General features: G+C 40.3%; 1 protein-coding gene across 1 annotated transcript; it reads right to left on the reverse strand.

Moving 5' to 3' along the window:
* Positions 1–1,988: 1,988 nt before the first annotated feature.
* Positions 1,989–24,109, reverse strand: LOC112132395 (uncharacterized). Its single transcript, XM_063712593.1, has 4 exons — positions 24,021–24,109; positions 22,653–23,334; positions 18,874–18,934; positions 1,989–2,140 (listed from the first exon to the last, which is right to left on the reverse strand). The coding sequence occupies exons 1-3, from the start codon at positions 24,107–24,109 to the stop codon at positions 18,878–18,880; spliced, it is 828 nt and encodes a 275-aa protein (XP_063568663.1). The 3' UTR covers positions 1,989–2,140; positions 18,874–18,877.
* Positions 24,110–24,176: the final 67 nt, after the last annotated feature.

Here is a 24,176-nt window from a genome sequence, read left to right on the forward strand (position 1 = left end):
AAATACTGGTGGACCTACCGAAATAAGCTAGAAATAGAACAAGGAGGTTTGAGAGTCTAAAGGCTGGGATATAAGCAGACCCAACCTCCTATTTTTCAAGCAAGAAAACATGATATTGTTTATGCTACTTCTCATTTTCAAATCCCCTATCACAGTGTGATTTGGCTCATTTTCTTTCCCTTTTTTTCTTGAAGCAATCATAAAAATTAAGTCTAAAATGAGTGCAATTCTTCAGATGGCAGGTTTGGTTGCCCTTTAAGATACCTAATTTACAAAACTCCCTTTAATGGGTGCCATCTTACAGCCGGGGAAATGAGCCACTACCATGGAAGTCAGGTTTGTTAGCTTTTTTGCCTGAATCCCCTCCATTTTTCTCCCAGCCTCAGTGAGCACAGTTTCTTTTCATCCTAATGTGGAGAGGGATAAAATGAAAGGAAATTTTTCCTTAATCCAATAGTGAAACTTTCCAGTTGTGAAGCACTTTGAAATACAAACTAATTAATAAACACAACTCTCTTCCAAAGCAGTAAGGATTGCCATTCTCATTTTTCACAGCTGAGAAAGCTGCAGTTAAAATAGTTTGCCCCAGGCTGCGTACCTCGTCTGTGGAAAAACTTTGAGGCACCAGCCCTGTATTCTCTCAGGATGGCATGTTGCCTCTCTAGAGAGTAACTGGCTTTTATACGGGTTGTAGCTAACAGTGACTTCCATAATGACTCCACAGTGCCCCTGGCACCAGCTATGCAATTAGTAATGCTCTTGTCACAAACTGTGAGTGACCCACTAAAGAAAATAAAGAAAAAGTAACTCACTGGATGGCCCTCTCTCTCACAAACACTTCTGGAGATTGAAGAAACACTTTTGCAATCATAAGTCCTGTGCTAAACTGAGAATCAGAAAAGTGAGAAGTATTTGTTCATATCCTCATGGTACTAAGACCTTAGGGCCAAAATTATTACTGACATTTCACAGGTAGAGAAATTAAGAACCAGAGATCATTGCTCCCAGTGGGAAGTCATTACAAGTCTCTCATCTCAATGCTATCATTTTGTCTTATCTCACTAAAAGAAATACGCCTGTATACAACAGCACTGCAGCTATTTCAGTAAGAAAAAAATTATCACAGGTGACATTATGTATGAGAGTTTGCCTTGACCACGCCTTTTATGATGGAATAGTTGGTTCTGAGTTGTATCATAGATGCATAATCACAAACTGGCCCCAGTGATGGTGGAATCTGTAGCCAATCTGGGAAGCCCAAAATGCTTTTACTATACCCACAGTTAAAACATTTGTATTTACAATACTGTATCATAGCTTGCTTATGAAGTATAGGGCCTGTCGTAAACACTATTGGCTGTCAAATATAAGAGAAATGCCTAGGACATAGATCTTTACAGAATCTTTGTTTTCCCTTCTTGAAGCACATGCTGTTTATGTAAGTGAGGGATTAGTTATCATGAATAAATCCAGCCAGAATACTGTGGGTTCATTTTCATTGGTGGCCATGGTGAGATTTAATGTTGATGTTATAAAACTAGACTCCTCAATATAAGAGCCACTAGCCACATGTGGCTATTGAGCACTGCAATGTGCTGGTACAAATTGAAACATATACATGTAAAATACACACCAGATTTTGAAGACTTCATATAAAAACAAAATTGCAAAATAGCTCATTATTTTTATATTGATTCCACATTGAAATGATAATATTTTGGAAATACTGGGTGAAATATAATAGATTATTAAAATGAATTTCACCTTTTTTTTTGGTAATGTTATTACGGAGCTACTAGAACATTTAAAATTCTATTCGTGAATCACATATTTCTACTGGAAAGTGCTATTACAGAATTCTCTCGAGAGCTTCCTAAATTGAAAGCTTATTCAATCATTCAGTCCCCCAGACCACCAGCAACAGCTTCCTGCCAAATGCACGTGTATTAGGCCACTTGCGTTGCTATGAAAAAATACCTGACGCTGGGTAATTTATAAACGAAAGGGCTTTAATTGGCTCATGTTTCTGCAGGCTGTACAGGCATGGCACCAGCATCTGCTAGGCTTCTGGTGAAGGCCTCAGGAATCTTCCAATCATGGTAGAAGGAGAAGTGGAAGCAGGCACGTCACACGGTGAGAGCTAGAGCAAGAAAGAGAGATGGGGAGGTCTCAGACTTTTAAACAACCAGATGTCTCATGAACTAACTGGGTGGGAACTTACTTATCATCAAGGGGATGATGCAAAACCATTCATGAGGGATCCGCCTCCATGGTCCAGTCACCCCCAACACTGGCAGTCAATATCAACATGAGATTTGGAGGGGACAACCATTCAAACTGTATCACACAGGAAGAGAATATTCAAGGAAGAGACTGTTTCCTGGCTTTAACATCCGTCTTAATTATTTTATTTTCTAATATTGGAAAAGACACTATAAAGTATTTTTCTTATAGTTCTCCCTTGACTGATTCCTACATGTCCTTCAAGACAGCTCCACATCACTGCCACTTGGAAGCCATCCCTCACTACCACATCCCTCTGTTCCTGGCTGTCTGGTGGCATGAAGCTGGCTGGGTTAGGTGCTCCTGTTCTGTGCTACTCTAGCCATATTATAATCTTGTCTCATTATAATCTACTTGTCTCTTAAACCCATTTCCTATAAATTCCTATGGTAAGAGTCTCTTTCATTTTTAAATTTCCCTTACGTAGCACACAGTACCTGGAAACATTTCACAATCATTTGTTGAATGACTGCTTAACTGAAGAACAAATAAATAAAAATAATTATTGGCTGGGCATGGTGACTTTTGCCTATAATCCCAGCAATTCGGGAGGCCAAGGTGGAAAGATCACTTAAGACCAGAAGTTCAAGACCAGCCTGTGCAACATAGCGAGCATCCATCTCTACAAAAAACAAACAAACAAACAAAAGTTAAAAGAATTAGCTGGGTATAGTGATGCATGCCTGTAGTCCCAGTTACTCTGGAGGCTGAGGCAGAAGGATGGCTTGAGCCCAGGAGTCTCAGGCTGCGGTGAGCTATGATCATGCCACTGCACTCCAGCCTGGTTGACAGAGCAAGCCTCTGTCTCTAAAAATAATAATAATACTGCCTTAGTTGACCTTGTTATTTCAGAATTATAAATTACAGTAGTTTACTTTTTTTTTTTTTTTGAGACAGGGTCTCACTCTGTCATCCAGGCTGGAGTGCAGTGGCATGCTCATGGTTCACTGCAGCCTTGACCTCCAGGGCTCAGTTGATCCTCCCACCTCAGCCTCCCAGGTAGCTGGGACTACAGGTGTGTGCCACCATGCCCAGCTAATTTTTTGTATTTTTATTTTTTGTAGAGATAGTGTTTCATCATGTTGGCCAGGCTGGTCTTGAACTCCTAGTCTCAAGTGATCTTCTCACCGTGGCCTCCCAAAGTGTTGGGGTTACAGGCTTGAGCCACTGTGCTTGGCCAGTAAATTTGCATTTAATTGACACTATACAAAAGTTATGTTAGTTGATTCTCATAAATGTATTTGAAAGAAAATCCTTCATCATTTTATTAACCACAATTCTTTGGAATTAATCTCCCTCAACTCAGGAGTGCTGTGAAAATGATATTGATGACTAGAAATTGCTATGTGAAAATTATAAAGTAAAAATGTATTTGTATATCACAAATCAACTAAACTGATGGTAGAGAGGTTACTGGCCATACACATGAAGCATTTGCTGGGAATTGAGAAGGTGCTTATTATAAAATTAATGCATTTGTGTCATATAATTTACTGACCAAACCCAGACACTTTGAGAGTTAATGGTAGTGCTGTAATATTCATTCTGGGACAAAAAGCATAAATAGGACTGTCAGGAACAAATCAGGACATATGGGCACCTCGTTATATTAAATGAGAACCGTTTCTTAGGCAAGTAACCCATAGTATAGAAGTAATGGATGGGCTGTCCTCACAGGTTGATAGGAAGAAAGGGACCCTCATTCTTAATGGAAGTCCCATGAGTTAGAACCAGCAGTTACAAGATTCTGTCTTTTCTACTGGCCACTCTATCTCGGGTGGATGAAACCTTTCAGCAATCCCCTTCCTGATGGAGCAACTGACAGGCCCTGTGAGTGGAAGCTGTATCACTTTGCCCATCAGCTCACAAACTCAGAAAACTGCTGGGATGGATCTGTTCTGTCAGGTGTGGGGAGAGTCCTTCCTTGATCAATGCTTAATGAGCCAACTCTGTCATCTTCCTTTCTGTGCCCTCCATCAGAGAGGTTGGAAAGAGGGAGGAGCTATAGAGCTGCAGCTTACTAAAGCCACTAGCCTCTGTCATTGTTCTGTTTGTTCCTCCTCGCCTTGGGAAAAAACTCAAAGCTATATCATCTTGATAAGAGCTTTCTATTAAAACCAGTGCATACATTATTATTATCTCTTGAGAGATGAAGAAATGGAGGCTCAGAGACATTAAGAGATTTGCCCAGAGAGAGTATCATGGTGGAGACTTCCGAGGCCCAGGCTGGGGCATTTTCCACCGTAACACAGTGCTACATGGAAACACCTAATAACGACTGCATTGCCTTAATTTAATTTACAATATAAGCTTGAGTGTTTCCAAAGAAATCAAATGTGATGTTCACGCTTTGTTTCCTACAGCGGTGGTTACCCTGTACCATTCCGTAGGCTTGCTGTCCTTAGGCAAATGTGACGCTGCACACCTAATAATCACAGCCAGTCTAGCAGAGGCCTGTGCTGCCCGAGAGCTCCGTGGATGCCGACCAGCATTATTTAAGTTTTCATTCAAAATCTCCTTTAGGGTGACTTCTGTGCACCTGAACTGCCCATTCAAGAAGATCACCAAATGGCGGAAGACAGATTTTTCAGCCAGAGGAAAGAATTATTACCTTACCATCAGTCTAATGAAAACAGAGGTGATATACCAACCTGCAGTAGATAAACAGCACACCGAGCCATCCATCACATTCAGCTGCACTGAGCAGAACACCCTAACCGATTTCGCCTGATTTTCCTGCGCCTCTCGCAGACAGGCATTCACAATATCAGAGAGCTGGGACCTTTTCCAGCAAGCTTTCATCAGAATAAAAACCTGATCAGGAATCCTTGAAGCCATTCCATCTCCCAATCTAAATTCCCCTTTCTCTCTAGCTATGAACACCAATAGCTTATTAAAGACTTGCTTCTCACTCACAAGCTCTGCCAAGCTGGCATTCCCTTCCAGGAGTTGGTTTCTATTATTGGATCTACACAGCACCTCCAATGACAACTCTCTTTTTCAGAACCTTCTAGTTGATAATTAGCATATCCATTCATTCAGCAGAAAGACCTGCCCATTACTAGGCACTCTAGGTATAGAGATACAAGGCCCCTATCTTCCAGGAGCTGAAAGTCAAAGGAAAAAGGCATTTTGCCTATCTATAGACCTTTTCTTTCATTTTTCACATATATCATCACTCATTTTGCCTTAGCAATGGTGAATCAAAGAGAGCAATGCACATGTTGTTAACAATGGCCTGTTGAGGAACATGTTTGAAGGACTCTAACACATTATAAATTGTGCTAATGTCTGTTGATCTTTGCAATAAGGAATCATAATAGAAACAACAAAACTATGAAATAGATTTGTGGAATGCTTATGATGTGAAAGGTGCTAATCATATTTTGTTTCATACTTATGGAAATACTTGTGGACAAACATACCACAAGATCGTAGTATCCCCAATATACAAATGAAGAAATGGAGCCCAGCTTGAGAGTATATATCTAGTGAGTAGCAAAGCCACTATTTGGACCCAGGTATTTTTCAGGGTATTCAGAGATGGTCATACTGTATCTGGTTAATTCACAAGAAACTAATAAGTAAAAGAAAATTTTGACTATCCATAGTGGAGGATATCCCTTTCTGGGGTCCAGAATACCTTGCTCCTATCCATGGAACACCTTCTTCATACAGAAATCTGCAAAGGGAGAGCGAATAGTATCAGACGATGTTCCATACAGACTATGGTAAGGACAGATGAGATGACACTTCAAGTCATACACACACGCGTACACACACACAAACACACACATGCACACGGACATGATCTCTGGTGACTGGAGTGATTCCCCCTTTCACTTCCATCACCATCTCTCTAGGACAATTCTACACAAGTCACAAAACTCTGCCTCTGTGATTACTTATTTTGTGTTCCAGTGCAGATGATCCAAGGTGAGCTTTTGTCCTTAGCCTGGGATAGGCCATATTCCCAGAGTAAGTATGCTTTGTAAATTAGCTCCTTAGTACACTAATGAGTATGACATTTTTTAAAAAGCAAGAGGTCATGTGATAAGAGTTCTATGGTTTAAAACATGTTTAAGAAATGCAAATGTAAACAAAGTGAAATTGGCATTGTGACTATGGAAGATTGTCCCAAACAGATTTGAGAAGTACTGTAGGACTCATGCTCCTTAGGACACTCGGCTGTACTCCTGCCTCTTCTGAAATCACATTTTGCAGAAGGTAAAGAAACATCCTGTCTCCTTCAGTTATGCATGTATTTAAGTAACTTAATGCTTAGAGAACAACTACTTGCCCTAACTTCCAAGCTTCGGAGAGATACCTCCATGTCACCCCCAAGAACCATCTACCACTTATTTATTTCTATGGCCTCTAACATTTACACTTAGTAGAGAAATAAACTTTTAAGTAATCATTGTTTTACTGGAATTGCCGTGTCCAATCATATTAGCATCTCACCCAATGTGGCTGCTCCATAAAATGTCAATAACGAGTTGAGATTTCAGACTTTTCTTCTGTGGCTGTGAAACTGGGATGTAGTCCAGCTGTTGGGTCAAAGACAAACTTCACCTGTACTGTTTCAGATCCATCATAAGTATGATGTGCAAAGATAAGGTTACACCCAGTCAGGTGCTGACATATAGGAAATCGAATCGACCCAAGGGCCACGTTAATTAAAGCAGAGCTCTGCCAAGCAGGGCTTATCAACTGAAGGGGCTGAAGACTCCCTAAATGTGGGCAGCTCAAGATCAAACCCAGTGAACCCTTGCCCTTGGCTGTGAGGCACTCTGAGGACTCGTTTGAAGTACAACCTGAACTTTGCTGGCACTGACCCAAATGCCTACACAGGGCTTTGATCATGTAGCTCTATGTGCCACAGGATTTCAGTCCAAACTGAGGCTCACTAACGACAGAAGGTGGAGATTAGAGGAAAGCAAGAAAGACCCAAAACTTCAAGCACATGCCAAGGAGATAACACTGTGTTGAGAGGCAGTCAGTGCCTCATGAACAATGCTTTGAGCTGCAGTTAATAACAGAGGCATCAACACCTCCCTCACAGATACTATCTTTTCACATTGCCCTCTTGTGTTTTGTATGTTAACATTTATTTCTCTAGTGCTTTTATGCTCTCTATGCCATGTGATGTGCTATGACAATCAGAGAATTTTGATGTGGCCTAGATTCTGGACAAACATAATGAAGATTTGTTTTTCTTTGTTATGATGGAATTCAAACTAAGCCCTACACTGGAAAGGTGTTCTCATGATAAGTTTACTGGTTTTGGAAATAGATGTGGTATTTGTCTAGCCCTCATTTCTTGTGTATCTTTTTCCTTAGGAGGCTCCATTCATGGGTTCTGTGAAGGGCTGGCAGCCAAGTGTTGAGAGAAGGAAAGCTGGTGTGCGTGATCTGTGCTGATGAAGTGAGGGCGGCTGGGGGAGCCCGTCAGCCGTGCTGAGTGACATTCCACACAGTTAGCCTCAGCAGACATCCTGTACAGAGGGCTTTGTGGTACCCACACAAGTTATGAACTCTGGAGTCTGTAGCTATGAAGAGGTATTTCAAGAAAGAAATTCCTTCTGCATGCATCCTCTTTCTGGTGCGTCGAATACTTTCCCTGTGGATGGAGGAATTTTGTATGGTGCTAAGTATCACCTGATGAAATAATTACTTTAGGCCGTCGTGGTGGCTCATGCCTGTAATCCCAGCACTTCCGGAGGCCAAGGTGGATGGATCACTTGAGGTCAGGAGTTCGAGACCAGCCTGGCCAACATGGTGAAATCCTGTTTCTACTAAGAATACAAAAATTAGCTGTGCGTGGTGGTGCATGCCTGTAATCCCAGCTACTCAGGAGGCTGAGGCAGGAGAATCACTTGAACCCAGGAGGCAGAAGTTGTAGTGAGCTGAGATGGTGCCACGGCACTCCAGCCTGGGCCACAGAGCGAGACTCTCTCAAAAAAATAAATAAAAAGAAATAGTTACTTTAATTGCTAATTATACTAGTAGTGGACAAGAATAGGGCCTCTGAATGACTAGATGGAAACAACAATAAGAAAACCACAATTTTCTATGTCGTCACAATTGGATAATCATTTAGGGTGAAGGTGGATTCTAAAACTTCTTTGGTAGCTGAAGTTACCTCCTTTCTTCTTCTTTCACTTCCGTGCATGAATCTCTTGCTTACTATGGTAATGTGAATAAGCATTTTCTGTAAGATGTGCGTAAGATCTGCCTTTTGCATAAGATGTGCATATGTTAAACAGGGAATCTTTCCCCATTGCGTGTTTTTGTCAGGTTTGTCAAAGATCAGATGGTTGCAGATGTGTGGCGTTATTTCTGAGGCCTTTGTTCTGTTCCATAGGTCTATATATCTGTTTTGGTATCAGTTCCATGCTGTTTTGGCTACTGTAGCCTTGTAGTACAGTCTGAAGTTAGGTAGTGTGATGCCTCCAGCTTTGTTCTTTTTGCTTAGGATTGTCTTGGCTATATGGGCTCTTTTTTGGTTCCATATGAAATTTAAAGTAGTTTTTTTTTCTAATTCTGTGAAGAAAGTCAATGGTAGCTTAATGGGGATAGCATCGAATCTATAAACTACTTTGGGCAATATGGCCATTATCATGATATTGATTCTTCCTATCCATGAGTATGGAAAGTTTTGCCATTTCTTTGTGTCTTCTCTTATTTCCTTGAGCAGTGGTTTGTGGTTCTCCTTGAAGAGGTCCTTCACATCCCTTGTAAGTTATATTCCTAGGTATTTTATTCTCTTTGTAGCAATTGTGAATGAGAGTTCACTTATGATTTAGCTCTCTGTTTGTCTATTACTGGTGTACAGGAATGCTTGTGATTTTTGCACATTGATTTTGTATCTTGAGACTTTGCTGAAATTGCTTAACAGCTTAAGGACATTTTGGGCTGAGACAATGGGGTTTTCTAAATATACAATCATGTCATCTACAAACAGAGACAATTTGACTTCTTCTCTTCCTATTTGAATACTCTTTATTTCTTTCTCTTGCCTGACTGCCCTGGCCAGAACTTCCAATACTATGTTGAATAGCAGTGGTGAGAAAGGGCATGCTTGTCTTGTGCCAGTTTTCAAAGGGTATGCTTCCAGCTTTTGCCCATTCAGTATGATATTGGCTATGGGTTTGTCATAAATAGCTCTTATTATTTTGAGAAACATTCCATCAATACCTAGTTTATTGAGAGTTTTTAGCATGAAGGGGTGTTGAATTTTATGGAAGGTCTTTACTGCATCTATTGAGATAATCATGTGGTTTTTGTCATTGGTTCTGTTTATGTGATGAATTACGTTAACTGATTTGCCTATGTTGAACCAGCCTTGCATCCCAGGGATGAAGCTGACTTGTTCGTGGTGGATAAGCTTTTTGATGTGCTGCTGGATTTGGTTTGCCAGTATTTTATTGAGGATTTTTGCATCAATGTTCATCAGGGATATTGGTCTAAAATTCTTTCTTTGTGTGTGTCTCTGCCAGGCTTTGGTATCAGGACGATGCTGGCCTCATAAAATAAGTTAGGGAGGAGTCCCTCCTTTTCTATTGTTTGGAATAGTTTCAGAAGGAATGGTAGCAGCTCCTCTCTGTACCTCTGGTAGAATTCAGCTATGAATCCATCTGGTCCTGGGCTTTTTTGGTTGGTAGGCTATTAATTACTGCCTCAATTTCAGAACTTGTTATTGGTTTATTCAGGGATTCAGCTTCTTCCTGGTTTAGTCTGGGGAGTGTGTATATGCCCAGGAATTTATCCATTTCTTCTAGATTTTCTAGTTTATTTGCATAGAGGTGTTTACAGTATTCGCTGATGGTAGTTTTTATTTCTGTGGGATCAGTGGTGATATCCCCTTTATCACTTTTTATTGTGTGAAAACTGGCTAGCCATATGCAGAAAACTGAAACTGGACCTCTTCCTTACACCTTACACAAAAATTAACTCAAGATGGATTAAAGACTTAAACGTAAGACCTAAAACCATAAAAACCCTAGAAGAAAACCAAGGCAATACCATTCAGGACATAGGCATGGGCAAAGACTTCATGACTAAAATACCAAAAGCAATGGGAACAAAAGCCAAAATTGACAAATGGGATCTAATTAAACTAAAGAGCTTCTGCACAGCAAAAGAAACTATCATCAGAATGAACAGGCAACCTACAGAATGGGAGAAAATTTTTGCAATCTATCCATCTGATAAAGGGCTAATATCCAGAATCTACAAAGAACTTAAACAAATTTACAAAAAAAAAAACAAACAATCCCATCAGAAAGTGGGCAAAGTATATGAACAGGCACTTCTCAAAAGAAGACATTTATGCAGCCAACAAACATACGAAAAAAAGCTCATCATCACTGGTCATTAGAGAAATACAAATCAAAACCACAATGAGATACTATCTCATGCCAGTTAGAATGTCAATCATTAAAAAGTCAGGATACAACAGATGCTGGAGAGGATGTGGAGAAACAGGAACACTTTTATACTGTTGGTGGGAGTGTAAACTAGTTCAACCATTGTGGAAGACAGTGTGGCAATTCCTCAAGGATCTCGATCCAGAAATACCATTTGACCCAGCAATCCCATTACTGGGTATATACCCAAAGGATTATAAGTCATTCTATTATGAAGACACATGCATGTATATGTTTATTGCAGCACTATTCACAACAGCAAAGACTTGGAACCAACCCAAATACCCATCAATGATAGACTGGATAAAGAAAATGTGGCACATATACACCATGGAATACTATGCAGCCATAAAAAAGAATGAGTTCATGTCCTCTGCAGGGACATGGATGAAGCTGGAAACCATCATGCTCAGCAAACTAACACAAGAACAGAAAACCAAACACCGCATGTTCTCACTCGTAAGTGGGAGTTGAACAATGAGAACACATGGACACATGGAGGGGAACATCACACACTGGGGCCTGTCGGGGGATGGGGAGCTAGGGGAGGGATAGCATTAGGAGAAATACCTAATGTAGATGATGGGTTGATAGGTAAAGCAAACCATCATGGCACGTGTACAGCTATGTAACAATCCTGCACGTTCTGCACGTGTATCCTAGAACTTAAAGTATAATAATAATAAAAGATGTGCATATGATCTGCATCTTGCATAGGATCCCTGGGTAGGACTTGACTGTGTTGGGATCCTTTTACTTAATGAACTTTTGATAGCTGAGCTTTGTTCCATGTTGAGTTACTATTATTGTTTTAAATCATTAAAACATTTAAAATAGTCTTTAAAGCAGAAAAGGACACAACCTAGTCTATCCATCTATTTGGATCTTCCAGTCTGAAGCGCACATATTACATAGCAGCCAACAACAGTCTTTCTCCAACCACTTGGTTAAGTGATGATCACTGTCCTTTCCCCGTGATTCTTTTTTTTTTTTTTTTTTAAGGTGTGCACTTTTATTCGACTGGTCTTAAGTCAGTGTACAGGTAAGCCCTGGCTGCCTCCACACCTCCACCCACTCCCAGGGAGACCAAAAGCATTCATACATCGCAAGTTGGGAGACAGAAAAGAGGGGCCATGATGACTGATCATTCAAAATAAAACAAAAAAGTATTAAATTGAAGATTAAAAAATTGCATTACCTTATTTACATTGAAAGCATTGCTATCACCTCCCCTGTGTGTGACTCGGGAGAGGACTGGGTCATTCTCCTTAGAGAGAAGTAGGGTGGTTTTGGGGATGGCAAGGGTCTTCCTGTAACAATGTAGCCCATGATATTTGGAATGACTATTAAAAAAAGATTAATCAAAGTCCTCAGACACATTGTAGAACTTTGGGGGATGCTCACTCCAACCGACTGCTGTCACCTTCATCGGTCTAGTTTTTTTAAATCCTGAGTCAATCCAAACACAAAACAAAACAAAACAAAAGCCTTGCCAATCTTGTTTTTTGCCCATAGATAGGTTTTGGCAAGAAAGGGTATAGCGCAACTAAGTAACAGTCTGCTTAGAGGCATTTGCAGCAGACAGTGGAGAGGCCGGACTCGTATTCCCGCTTGCTGATCCACATCTGCTGGGAGGTGGACAGTGAGGCCAGGATGGAGGCTGCCCCGGATTCTGACTTCAATTCCTACCTCCCCTCTCCTTGCTCTTTCTGCTTCAGCCCAAGTGACCTGCTTAACGTGCCAGGGCACACGGCAGGACAGGGACTTTGCACTTGCTGTTTCTTCAGTCTGATGGCTCCTCTCCAGCTATCTGCATGACTCGTCCTCGCTTCCTCCAGGTCTTTGTTCAAATGTCATCCTCTTAGTGAGGCCTCCCCTGGCCGCTCTGTCTGAAGTTCTCCTTGCACCGGGTACTTTCTGTTCTCCTTCCTTGCTTTATATTTCTCCCACATATTTATTGCTATACTATAAATATATACATACTATATTTTTTAGTGTTGGCTCATTTTAGTGTTGATCTCCCCAACCAGAATGTGAGGACAGAATTTTTGTTTGTTTTGCTCTCTGTTGCATTAGGGCACATGATGAGTATTTAATATAAATTTTTGAATGAATGAATGAATAGGGTCCAGGTTCTCTGCTGGTCACAACTGATCAAGTCAAATATGGTTTCTCATTGCAAGGAGTTTATGTCTCATGAGGATGGCAGATATTTAAGTAATTAAAATGTGTCCACACATAAACCTGCATACAGATGTTTATGGCAGCTTTATCCACAATTTCCCAAATTTGGAAGCAACCATGATTTCCTTCAGTATGTGAAGGGATAAATAAACTTGAGTACATCCAGACAATGAAATATTTATTCAGTACTAAAAATAAATAGCTATCGAGCGATGAAAAGATGTGGAAGAAAGTTAAATGCATTTTACTAAGTGAAAGAAGTCAATCTAAAAAGGCTATATACTATAATAATTCCAACTACATGACAGTCTGGAAGAGGCAAAACCACGAAGATAGAAAGACCAGTGGTTTCCAGTGCTTAGGGACAGTGAGTCATGAATAGATGGAGCATAGAGGATTTTTTTTTTTAAGCAGTGGAACTACTGTGTATGATACAATAATGGTAGATATATGTCATTATACATTTGTCCAAACCCATAGACTATGAATGAATCCTGACGTAAACTATGGACTTTGAATGATAATGATATGTTCATGTAGGTTCATGAATTGTTTCAAATGTACCACTCTGGTAGGGGATGTTGATGGTGGGGGGTGTTGATAACATGGGGAGTGGCAGGGCCATATGTGAGATCTCTGTACCTTCCCCTCAATTTTGTGAATGTAAAATTACCTAAAAAATAGTCTATTAAAAATGTGCAAGTAATTTGTGAGAAAATCTAAGTGTCTCCAAGATCATGAGTTTGAACTTGAAAATGGCAGTGTCTGTCCAAAAAAAAAAAAAAAGGGCTCACTGCAGGGGTGAGAAGGAATAGCAGTGGAGCCTAGTCCGGTCTTCCTGTGGAAGTGATGTTTAAACCAACACCTGAGCTTTATGTGAGGGGCCAGAGGCAAGACAGAATATGGCGGTTGCCAGTTCCAGGTGGCTGGAGCTGGGACGCAAAAATTGAGAAGGGTCTAGATGTTAAATGAAGCTCAAGGTGGCAGGGGGTGGGGGGTGGGTGCAAAGATCTGGCATGAAATCTTCAGGAGACTGAGCAACAGGGAGCCATAGAGGGGTCTGAAGCAGGAAAATGACATGACCAGAATAGTATTTTAGCCAGATTTGAGAGAAGCAAGAAGAAAAGTTAAAATGAAACAGATCTCAATGTGTACAGACTGTCAAATCTGTCTCTGGGAGAACTGATTCACTCTGGACAGACAAAAATAGTAAGCACATAGAGTACAAGTAACATTTTCTTGGGGTCCTTATAGCTCTGGGAACACTGAGCCCATCCCTGCCTTAGCATTTCACCCACCCTGTCCCCTTACTGAAAATGTTCTTTTCATCCACCCACAGCCACTCATCTTTCACAAATACAGTTGCAGTCTACTTCCTCTGGAGAGCTCTTTCTGTCCTCATTGGTATTTCTTTCCTTTGATCTCCTAAAGCACTAAGGTGCACACCATGCAACTTAGCTCTTAATGGTCTACCTTACTGAATAATCTGATACCTTAGTAACCCAAGTAGAATGTTCTTTCCTGACTAACAAATACTCCACACCCCACCCACCGCCCCCCTACCTACCAGGTTCTTCCAAAATGTACCAAATAATTTAGGTCCAGAGTATTGAATATAACCTGGCAGTTTGCAATCTTGGAATGACTCTTCAAAGACTCACACTTTATAAATGAGAACATCTGGACATGAGTAGGTCAGCAGGGAAAGCCAGAAGAACTAGGCTTTGGAGTTATTATCTAGCTATAATTTAGTTGAGTGACTCCATGCCGAAAAAAATCAGAAGACCCTCTAAGACAGTGGAGCATTTGTGAAGAACAAAGGCAGAATATCCAAAATGTAAGGACAAATCTTAAATACAGTAAAAAATTAGGCAACTGCCACATGAAAACACCTAGTAGAATTTGAAAAACAAACTTCAGTGAAATTTGGCCAACTGTGTAAATGACCACAAACCTCAGTATGGTCAGTATTGATATCCAAAATAATGGAGTAAAATATATAAAAACAGCTCTACTTCTGGAGTAAGATGTCAGAGCATTCCCTCCCTCCCTTCCTCCCTTCCTCTTTTCCTCCCTTCCTTCCTTCCTTCCTTTCCTCCTCTCCTCCTCCCTGTCTCCCTCCCTACCTGGTGTTGAAAATATGATCAATAGACCTATTAACAATTACTGCATTCATGTATTCTTCCAGTGTCTTTTTATTGGCTGTCAAGGACCATTAAATGGATCAACATAAAACAGTGTGCTATGTGCTACCTCTTGACTCCAGTTTCAAAATCTCAGTATATTTCAGTAAACTATCTCTTTAGTGAGAGTGATGATGTTTGACTATAAGGCCTTGTTGAGAGTGACAACAATGAATGGGTTACACATTGCTGATCTAGATCAAGAAGTTTGTCAGATGTTACAATATGCTTATGCATTAAAGTTACACTATGCAGCAATTACCCTAAGTTGATTTTGTGTCAGTTACAGCATGATGGGGATACCAATCACAGAGCTCTCCTTACAGGCAGGTTAGCATTTCTATTCTAGGTCCCCATATTCAAAAGCGTTCATAACTTGGTCATAAAAACGAATCATGGAATGAATCTTGGCATATAAAAGTCATTTCTCAGAAGATTAAAAAAATACAAATTAGAAAAAAGCCCCAAGTGCTTTGCCATTCTGATGTTACCCACAGGCCCCAAAATGAATTAGCAAGTCAGCAAGTCCTTTTCCCTTATTTTTTTCTTTCTCCAAGGAAATTGTGTACTTCAGGGCCTTTGGGTCAGTTTTTAAGCTGACTTGTCTGGAAAAGGTTATCACTTGGAGGGAAAGAAGTTCTTTTCCAGCCTGGGCAATATAGTTGAGACTCGGTCTCTATAAAAAAATTTAAAAAGACAAATCAGCCAGGCATGGTGGCTCACACCTGCAGTTCCAGCTACTCAGAAGGCTGAGGTGGGAGGATTACTTGAGCTCAGGAGTTCAAGGCTGCAGTGAGCCATGATGGTGCCACCACACTCCAGCCTGGGCGATGGCAGAGTGAGACCCTGTCTTAAAAGAAAAAAAAAAAAAGAATTAGAATTAAGTTCTTTTGTGCTACACAAAGATATTTTCCTTCAGGTGGTGATGGGAGGAGGGAAGGTTGGCTAACACTGAAGTTTCAAGTTTGAGTTCAGGGCTGTATTTCTGAATATAAACAAGATGCTATTGAAACTGTTCATTTAGATGCTCTCTCTCTTTTCTTTAAACAATCTTTAAAATTTTATATAATGAGAAACTGAGAACAAAGATTCAATCTTGTTTTTCCCTTGCAACTGTAGTAGCAGATATGTACTGATGGCAAACTGTTCCAGATATTTTGTGAGCGTTATGCCATTTAATACTAATTTTAATATTGCAAAAAGGCACCACTTACTGCCTTTGTTTTATAAATGAGGAAACTTAGGCTCAGACCAGTTAAGAAACCTGCCAGGGGACATACACTGAAGCTGAAACCCAGGAAACCCAGGCCCATAATAAGTTAAATGTGTGTGTTCTATTAGTCATATACACTTTTTAGCATGACACACAAAGGTAGGTCATGCTAAAAAGTGCCAATACCTATGTGGAAGAAAATACTCACAGTTAAATATATACTCTAAAGGTCTTAATGTTGTTAACACACAAGTGTCTGAATGGCAACTGCTAGGGCTTTGTGGGGCTGGGCCTAAGTAAATGCTGACACAGGCAGCCCCTTCACTTAGCCCATACATTTTTGCCCACATTGTCTTTGGCAATTTCTGTAGTCATCTCCAATTCATTAAAAAAGTTTACTACAAGAGTTAATTGATCTTGATTGCTGGTGGGTAGCATTAACTCAAATACAGAAATGCTCTTGCTCTCCAAGACGACTCCTATTTTAGGGCCTGGCCACCGCTAGGCTAAGCTTGGTGGGTTACCCTCAAATGATGACCTGCATTCATGTAAGGTGAACTTGTCCTCAAACAGCTGCTGGCTATTAAAGTTTAATTTTGATCAGATCTTCTTCCAACATTTAGTAGTACAATTCCAACTCACTAGGTTTTCCAGGTTTTTAAAAAATCACCTTTCGTTTTCATGGTTAGTAATTTTAATTGGAGAAAGAAAAAAAATCTCAAATGCACAAAATCTTTTACCATGTTTCATCTTTTTAATAATGTATTTATTTTTATTCTAAGTCCAACAGGCAAAGACCAAGTCAATTTCAGTATTTGGCACAAAGCCTGCTGCAATATTGATGATATAATATCAATCATGATTATAAGTTACTCTGTTATTATGTGAATATTATTTTATAAGCTTTAATAAGATGCTTGAGCATTTAAGATGAATGGTTTAAAGTCTAAATGCATATTCATGCCAAACATGTAGGACATATTTTTCATAATTGTTCTTGTCCCTTGGGTCAGTAATATACTTTATAATCATCATAAAATTTCATTCTTAATTCCTTTTAATTTATCAGAAGGAAAATATGGATGGTTATTGCCCAATTAAAATACTCCCGATGCTTTTAAGGTAGACATTATTGGGGTTTTGGAGTTTCACTGACGACAATTTAAAAAAAATAAAAAAGAGCAGCTGCATGGCTTCAAAGTGTTTTTAAGTGCTCTGAGTTTCCAGAGATGTCCAGCTGTTCAGCAGTTCCCTGTCCCGTGTCCTGTTCTCGTATCATCTGTGATGTAATCAAGGAAAGACTGGAACATTTTTCCCACATGAAAGGTGCAGGAGCATGTGACTAGAGAGAGAATTTTCACTTGGTACCTAGAGAATCCATTCTGATACTTATGTACACTTGGCTTACAGTTGCCAAGAGCAGGACCTAGGAAGAAGGTCACCAAAAAACCTGAGATAAATACATGAATCTGAGTCTGCCTCCTTGGCTAGACATAGTACCACTTGCTTTGTGAGAGACACAAGAGGTGTGCCCTTGGAATGGATGCTTTTTGAAGGTGTTTGCTAAAGGCATTTTCTCTAGACAATTCACATGATACTGGCTAGAAAGCAAACTGGTAGGTGCCCATACACAACCCAGTAGAGCAGATTCTGTTACAAAAGCTACAGTTTCTTCCAGAGAAATTAAATGAATCAAAGTGATTAATATCCATAAAAGAAAACATATAGTCAGAAAAACTGCATTTCAGTTCATTTTGAAAAAATTACAAACAGAATTCAGTCTGACCGTTCTTCCTTTGATGCACTTGATTTCTACTTTCTTCTCGATTTCATCAAGATCTTAAGCCATAACTGTATTGACAGCTATTTTTATTTTCTTCCCCCCACTTATCAGGATATTGTAATTTTATATACACGTGTTCAGTTCTCTGAAAAGAAAGTCCCCAAAGTTCATAATCTTCTAAATGTTTACTTAATATTAAGATGAAAGCACTCTTAAAGAGGGATACTATGAAGACGGCTTAAGATTGTTTGAAAGTCCAGGCTTTCAAACAATTGGTGTTCCTCTCCAAAAAGAGGAGAGTCTTTGCAGTGGGAGCATAAGGATTAGCTGGTGGATGTGGTAAAGACAGACAAGCTTATTAAAATATATGCAAATTGCTTTCATTTGGAGGTGTGTTATAGTTTACAAAGAGCTTTGGCATGCACATGTTATATCATTTGGTAAAAATTAGCATACCCACCATTCTTAGAGGCAATTCAGTTGTCTTCTAATACACTGCTCATTTGTGAATATTTTCTTTTTGAACAAGCAAATTTTCACTTGAAATATTGAACTGTAGGATTCACATCATAAGGGGCGATAAAGTCATATGCATTCTTAAGCAAAAATAATAGCACATTCTTAAAAGGACATTTGTTTGTTTATTACTTAAATGGGTTTCAGCCACTAGCGTACATTTGGCACCAGTTGCTGTGTTTTGCTCTAGCCTGAGACTCTAAAATGCCTGAGCACTAGTTACTCTGGTTCTAAAAAGCTATGAATTTTGATATACAGCTCTACATTATGAAAGCTTACCTCTTTATGGCTTCAACCAGGTGAGTGTATGGCTCCGGGCTTTTCTTTTAGGCTCTTTGACCTAGAGAAATGAAGCTTGGAACAGGGGATCTGCAGGCACTAACTTGTAGAGGAGAGTCCCAGAGCTGCAGGTATCATGCATTCAGTGAGCTGGGAAACTCTAGTCAGAGAACATGGAGTCACTAAGTCTTTCAAAGTAGGAAAGGAGCCCCAACTGTTAAGGCAGCTAGCCAAGCAGGTGACAAACTGTTGTACTTCAAAGACAGGAAATCCCTTCAAACGTTAAATTGTAAGGACATAAAATGACCTACATTCAGGAAAACGGGGAGTCAGTAATTTCACGACAGGCTTGTTCCAGTTTATTGAAGCGTGTCTGCTGGATATTAACTGGTCCTAAGGATCCTACTCTAAGTGAATGGCAGCCTTTTCCACCAGAAACCCACATTTTCAACATCTTATTTTTAAAAAGTCATTCGAGTTCACATCAGATTGAAGTTATTATGTAAGGACTCTCTCTGGGACAGTTTTCAACCTTAAAATTAGTCTAGTTTAAAATTACAATTATTCAGAATGTTTAAGAAATCTATGAACATGTTTAAAAAATCTTCTGAACATCAAAACTAAGAGAAGGCATCAGTCTACAGTACAGCCTTAGAAAACAACTGATGGATTGCTTAAAATTGGAAAGACAGCCTAGAAGTGCCCCAATATCAAGGCATAGGACTTCCCAGTAGTTTTTCCCAGCTCAGAAGGCAAAGTCTAGATGGATTTCCTGCCAATCCCCAAAACTACCTAGGGCTGTGGATGTAGCAGTTTGAAACATGTGTCAATGCTAAATACTTGTCCAACTGGCTTGAAATAAAGGGAGGGCTGGGGGTGGGGATGGCTGAAGGGGGCAGAGAAATGGCATATGCTGTTTTCTCAAGGCAGCGCCTCTGTCCCGCAGCACTCGAAGAATTACTGAACAAATGTGTAAGTGGGAAGGAAATGGATGGGTGAAAGCTAACTTCATCTCAGCACAAAAAAAGTTGTCCTTCCATGCTTACATTTTCAAAATGCAAAAATCCAAAAAGCATTGACATTGGGAAATTCCTGGGAAACTGAAAAGCTTAACCATATTCCATAATTTTATTAATTTAAGACTTTCCAAGCAGGGAGGTCAAACTTAACTCTCCTTCCAGCTTACAAAGCAAGTCAACTTATTTTGTATGTATGGCTATGAACTGTTTGCAAGTTTCCTCAGTCAGGTACTCGGGATGAATTATGAATGGAATCAGCCAGCCTGACTTGGAATTTCCTCACTTTTACTGGTCTTTAAACAAGATTTTTATACATTCATGTGTAATCGATGGAACCAACACATGAAATGGCCCTTCACATAAAACACTCTCTTTTAAAGTGATTTTGCAGTTAAGGAAACCTAAATATGAACTTCTGATGTGGAAAAGGTAGTTTTTATATGCTATTTAGAAACTGATCTGAAAAACTGATGAGCTGACCACAATATTTCTGTCAGAAACTGAAATTAGGATTATATTTTAAAATACAATTGTAAATGCTTGCTTTCTTTTGTAAAACCAATCTGCTTCTCATATTCCTAGCCTTAGTCACATTGAAAATACATACATTTGGTATTTGGTTATTGAGTTTTGAAGTTGCAAACAGCATAATTTAGATATTCATGAATACAGAGCATAAGAAAATCCTTCCTGAGTGCAAAACTACCTTTAAAATAATCATCCAAAGGAGTGAATGCCACACCTCCTGATTTAATTTTGGCTATTAGCTATTCATACCTTAACATACATTCTTCCATATAAAACTCGCACTGTCTTAAAACTTGCCTACAAACTGGCATGTCCAAATTGTGTGCATAAAAAATAAGATGAAGATCGATGCCAAGTTTTCAAGAAAGAAATGAATTTGGATTGTTTATTACACCAACAAGACACATGTTCAAATTTATCCCCTGTATATAAAAAGATTAGTATAAAATACTTCTCAATTGTTTATGCAGAAAGTAGTAGGGAACAAATTCCAATAATTTTTATCACATAGCTGATACAGCTAAATATTTGGAACCTTTAAAAGAAAAGTGCTAATTAAAATACATATAAATTTTTCAAAGTTTAAAAAGCAGTTGGAAAAATACTTCTACCACTTAGAACACAATTACCTGCACAGCTTAATAGTCTTATGGATTTCAGTAGTAAAATGTGTTTAGAAACATCTTGTCTTTTCCATTCCCTCAAACACACAGTGGGCTGAGAATATAACTCTTCATAACATATTAAAAAGTATCCACCATCTTGAGAGAACTATATATTATGGTAATAATTTTTACATCTGATTATGCCATTTTTAGACTATGGAATATAGTTTCTGAATTCTTTTGGGGGGAGGGAAATGGTGTGGAAAAACTACTTTTAAAACGTGTTTCTATCTTCATTTAAAATGTATAAATTCTTAAGTTTCTTAACAAAAAACTTTGATCTCACTATTTTATATAGACTGCATTTATAGGCTTGGAAATCCTGTTCTCTCTATTAAACTCCTTAGACAGGATTATGTTACTCTTACTTAAAAGAAAAAACTACTTACAGCAAACATGGCGCTCAAAAGAATTAAAAATAATAGTTGCAATGTTTTAATATTTATGAAAATACGTTTTTTGAAAGAGATGAACTTAGAAATGTGAACACACAAAAAAATACAAGTATAAAGTTTCCTTTCGAAACTTTTCCTTTCAAAGAAATATTTATCCTACATTTCTACATGCAAAACTTTTAGTGTAAACTATTGAGAAAATCCTAAATAGTAAAACATTTGTTTCTATAAGTCCATAAGCACTTGCTGTACATACTCAGAGGCAGCCCTGGCCCACTGTATCCACAAATGCATCTGCAGGGGGGATGGTTCCAAGCCAGTCACTGAGTGTCATCTGTCCCTTCTCTAGGGACAGGGACATTGAGTCACAATGAAATTTTATTGTTTATATACATTATTTTAAATTCTGCTTTTCTTAGCGCTCAAAGCTTTGATAGTAAATGTCAAACCACACTGAAGTTGACTTGTTAGCTTTTGTAGCTAGCCTTACTGCTGTCGGCGATTTCAAATTGCAAATGACAATAAACAGATGGGTTTTTTTTTAATCACTAAAGAACATCCCTTTTCATATGGCTAATATAACAAAAAAGTCTAAAACATGGGCATATAATTCCCACGGTAAATTAATTATAATTATTTCAGGCTTAAGTATTAATAGTAAGTGAATTCTTTTCAAGAGATCCTTGGCTGTTCCATTTGCCCTTGAACATTAACCCTGCCACCTCAAAACTCAATGCCTTTGCACTTAGTCTAGAAAATTAAAAATACAACTCGTCCTCATCCTAGTAACCTGCGCAAGTCTCTACAAGAAACTGGAGGATCTACGTGGTAACTAACTTTCACTTACCTCTTCTAGGTTTTATTAACGAGTTTATCAAAAAATATTAACTTTCAGGCAAGATGTGGCTAATTCTTAAATGCAGCTTAAAACTTTCGACATCCCCTTGTAAAAACGATGCCACGAAATGTGCCACTGTCCATTTATTTCCCATTTCACTTAACGCATTAATATTGACCCTTCGGACAGCAGCGCTGGCATCATTTTGGAGCTGCAAAGCCGGACGTGGCGCGTTGATGAGCTAAAAAGGACCCGTCTTTCACTGGGCCCCTTATCAACATCTCTCTCCCTAGAATACAAATACTTTTCAGATCTCGCACCCCTCCTTACAAACCTGAGCGGGGCTTTCGGGATAGAGGGAGGCAAGACTTTGGTGGGAGCTGCTCGTCTTCAGCAAAGCGAGGGCCGGCTGCAAAGGCGCAGGCTGGCAGTTCGGGTCATTTCCTGCCGATTCCGGATTCCCCTCGGAGCAGCTTGGAGAGGAAGTCGGACTTCTTTTCCAGGCGGAGCCTCCACGATGGGCGCGGGCGCCTAGTGCGTGGGCGGGGGGCCTCGTGCGTGGGCGGGGATCCGGGCCTAGGAAAAGCTGGAACCCGTTACCCGCCCGCGCCCTCGGGCGTAGGCCAGGAACCTTGGCCCCATGCAGGCGGCCCAGCGCGGCCGGGAGGGCCGGAAGAGGGGTCCCCGGGGCCGCGGATGCGCTGAACTCCGGGGAGGGAATGGGCAGGAGAGAGAGCACACTCCTGGAGCCGCGGCGTCCAAACCCGGACGCACTTGAACCCGCAGCGAGGCCCGTGGCCCGCGGCCTTCGGAGAGCACCCGCGCCCCGCGCAGACCGGACGCCAGCCTTGCCCGCTCCTCGGCATCCTTCGGCGGGGCGGTCAGTCCCAGGGCGCTCGCTGAGGGCCACACCCTGTCCCCAGAGTTTAGCACCTCCGCGGGCAGGGCGCTCCGCTCCCGGACCCCGAATCTGAAAGCGGAGACCCAGGGCTGCCTGCGGCAAAGCTCGACATACACTTCATTTTCTTCCGATTTGGAGAAAATGTCACGGGCGGGAGCAAAAAAAAAAAAAAAAAAACCCTAACTGTAAATATGATTTGGAGGTGGGCGAGGGCGCGGCGTGCGCGCGGCGGCGGGTGGCGGGCGGCGCGGGCGCCCTTGCGGGGATTCCCGGTCTCTCAGCGCGCCCTAGTGGACGCCCTGCCTTTCGCCGGCTCCCCGTGCTCGTTACAATCTGCAATATATTATTTCTTTCGAAGTATTGACAATGTGTGAGACTCCAGTAACCCCGGTGCTCTCGTCTGTAATCAGCACATTTATCCACATTTAAGGGGGAAAATCCGAATTAAATCCCCGTGACCCTGATTGGGTTACAGTGTCATTTTCCCTGGATCCTCTTTTAAATCCACTCCACGCTGCTTCTCTGTCTATTACATGCTAATTTAATTTTACTGTGGAAGATATTTTCAGCATTTGCTGAGGACAGTAAATTTTGTAGTTTATGTTATTTCACTTTTTATGACTTTTTAACACTTAATAAAATTTTATTAGAGCACTTTTGTGTTTACAAGGCCACAAAACTCTTGGCAGGTTGTCAGAAGTCCTTTTTATTATGATCCTACTGATATACTGCGAGTAATGAAATAATCATGTCCAGAAATGTATCAAAGGCCAGAGGGATTATCCCACTTAATAGCTCCACAGATGCGCCCAGAAGAATGTGGACGCGCGACAGGACGGGCTGAAAGGCTGCAGGAGGAAGCAGGCAGCCCCCGCTCCTGGCTTTACCATTTCGGTTGCTTTCCTAAAAGGGTATATGCAGGGTCATGTGACTTTCCGCGGTCTCAATAAAAAAAAA

Source organism: Pongo abelii, chromosome 11, assembly GCF_028885655.2.
Source record: "Pongo abelii isolate AG06213 chromosome 11, NHGRI_mPonAbe1-v2.0_pri, whole genome shotgun sequence".
Taxonomy (NCBI): domain Eukaryota; kingdom Metazoa; phylum Chordata; class Mammalia; order Primates; family Hominidae; genus Pongo; species Pongo abelii.